Source organism: Octopus bimaculoides, unplaced genomic scaffold (assembly GCF_001194135.2).
Source record: "Octopus bimaculoides isolate UCB-OBI-ISO-001 unplaced genomic scaffold, ASM119413v2 Scaffold_262037, whole genome shotgun sequence".
NCBI lineage: Eukaryota > Metazoa > Mollusca > Cephalopoda > Octopoda > Octopodidae > Octopus > Octopus bimaculoides.
This window is the reverse complement of record NW_026300767.1, coordinates 2,574-5,098: the sequence shown is the minus strand read 5'-3', so window position 1 is coordinate 5,098 and position 2,525 is coordinate 2,574. Positions and strand designations below refer to the sequence as shown.

General features: G+C 35.8%; 1 protein-coding gene across 1 annotated transcript in view; it reads left to right on the top strand.

Annotated features, from left to right (window-relative positions):
* The first annotated feature begins 853 nt into the window (after window positions 1–853).
* The window catches only part of LOC128251329 (putative uncharacterized protein DDB_G0277255), a 2,684-nt gene continuing 1,012 nt past the window's right edge, over window positions 854–2,525 (top strand). Inside the window, exon 1 of the mRNA XM_052978205.1 lies at window positions 854–2,081. Within this exon, the coding sequence (XP_052834165.1) occupies window positions 1,187–2,081 (895 nt within the window). The 5' untranslated portion in view covers window positions 854–1,186. The remainder of the gene's footprint in view (window positions 2,082–2,525) is intronic.

Below are 2,525 nucleotides of genomic sequence, written 5' to 3'. Positions count from 1 at the left end.
ATAGAGAAACGAAAAGACAGACAGATAGATAAATAGATACGTAGATAGATAGACAGGTAGATAGATAGATAGATAGATAGATAGATAGATAGATAGATAGATACCGTTCTGCAAGACACAGCTGATGATAGTAACAGAGGTTAAGGTAAATTTGGAAGATCGAGTTGGGGCGGGGATTTACACGTAAATCAGTTTTTAGACCGCAAAACAGCTACAGGCACACTTAAACACCTTTTTTTTTCTCGTTTGAAATAAAAAAAAAATTAATAACGAAGATTCTTCAAACAAATAGAAAAAAACGTAAAAAAGAACCGAAAAAGAAAACCAAGAAAAAAAAAGATAGAGAAACAATTTTAAAAGTACAGAAATCCGTTCTCTAATTGAGGAATATCTTGGAATTTTTCATCCATTCTCTTTGGTTTAATTTGCTAATGGCATCAAAAAATAGCATTTATTCACTTCAAGAGAAGTTTGTGTCCGTGAATCAAAAAAGACTTGTAACTCTGCCTGCTTGTCGACAAAACAGTCTCCTATTGGCTGAAATAGGCCTGCACGAGTTTGCGGTGGATGTGTACGTGTGGCTGTGTGTGTGTGCGTATATGTACGTGTGTGTGTGTGTGTGTCTGTGTGTGTATGTGTGCGTACACACACACACACGAACGCACGCTCTCTCTCTCTCACATACACACACATTACTCCCCACCTCTCTTCTCACACACACATTCGTACAACCACATATGCATATACATACACACACACACACACACACACACACATATATATATATATATATATATATATATATATATATACATATATATATATATATATATAAAATATAGCGTGTACATGTTTATGAGCATATACGCATATACGCATGAGCGTGTGAGCGTGTAATCGCATAAGCGTGCTTGTGTGTCTGCCTCTCTGTGTGCGTGTGTGTGTGTGTGTGTGTGTGTGCGTGTGCGCGTGTGTGTGTGTGTGTGTGTGCGTGCGTGCGTGTGTTTATTTTATTTTATTGCATTAGTAAAAAGCTATATAAACCAACAGGATGTCGGCTAAGCTACATATTTTGTTTTGTATATTGTTACCGAGCAGAGAGACAAACTGAGCTGCAAAAAAGAAAGGCGAGGAACATTTTATAGTGTGCTTGTCACTGAGGTGATCGTAGGAAACAGACGTTGACATGTTGTGGTTGAAGTTGATAGTTCTGTGTTTTGGTCTGTATTTTAATTCTTTAACCCTCCTCGTTGCCGGCGTGAATCGAAACGAGGACTCTAGACACAGTACATCAGCACCAGCTGGACGAGTCCTTTCGCGAGGTTACTCTCGAAAAACTCATAACCACCATCATCACCATCCGCATCACCATCACCAGCAGAACCAACGTCGTACAACTTCCAGTCGGCAACATCAGGGCGACTCTGCCGACGACGGGAAGGAATCGACGAAGTTGCGTTTGCCGCTTAAAGAGAATTCGGGGAAATCCGTGGTCGCTCTTGAGGACGGTTACACAAAACGACGTCACGATGAGTTTTATGGCGACAGAGCGCAACAGACTGAAACGTCCATAAACAGAAAGATCTCCGTTTATACGCCAGAAGGACACAGTTCCAAGGATAATAAACATAATAATAATCATAATAAACATCATCATCATCATAAAAACAAAAACCATAACAAAAATATTCATCATCACAACAGTAAAGACAGTAATACTAACACAACCACTACTAATAATAGTAAAAATAAAAATCATAATAATATTAATAATAACATAAAACACAAGGACAACGGGACAAGTTTACCGAACAAATGTCCAAAATGCAGACAAAGAGACAATGAAATGCAACTTCGATTGGCATTAATTAAAGATAATATTTTGAAATACTTAGGATTATCAACAGCGCCAGACATAAAAGACCCTTCTATCCCTCAAATTCTTACTGTACAGCATGCAATTAGCGGACATACCATGCAAAAGGATTCGCCTTTCCATTCGGGTCGGAAACAGGATTTTGATAATGAATTTGGTGGACATACCTTACGGCCATTGCAGCGGATACTGGTCTCACATCTATGTAAGTGAGGCTTATGATCTTTATATGTGTGTATGTATACGAGTACGGGTATACGTATGCATGCATGTGTGTGTGTGTGTGTGTGTGTGTGTGTATATGTGTGCGTATATATGTGTGTATATGTATATATATATATATATATGTATGTATATCTGTATGTATGAATATTTAGATATATTAGGATTGCAAACTTAACAGGTGTTTAAAAAAATTGTTTCTTATGTATGCATATGTATGTGTATGTATATTTGTATATTTGTATATATGTACACACACACACACGTAACTATATGTATGAATATATGTATGTATATATATATATATATAATATATGTATGTATATACATGCATATATATATATATATGTATAAATATATTATATATATGTATATTATATATTGTATATTATATATATGTATATATATATATATATACATATATATA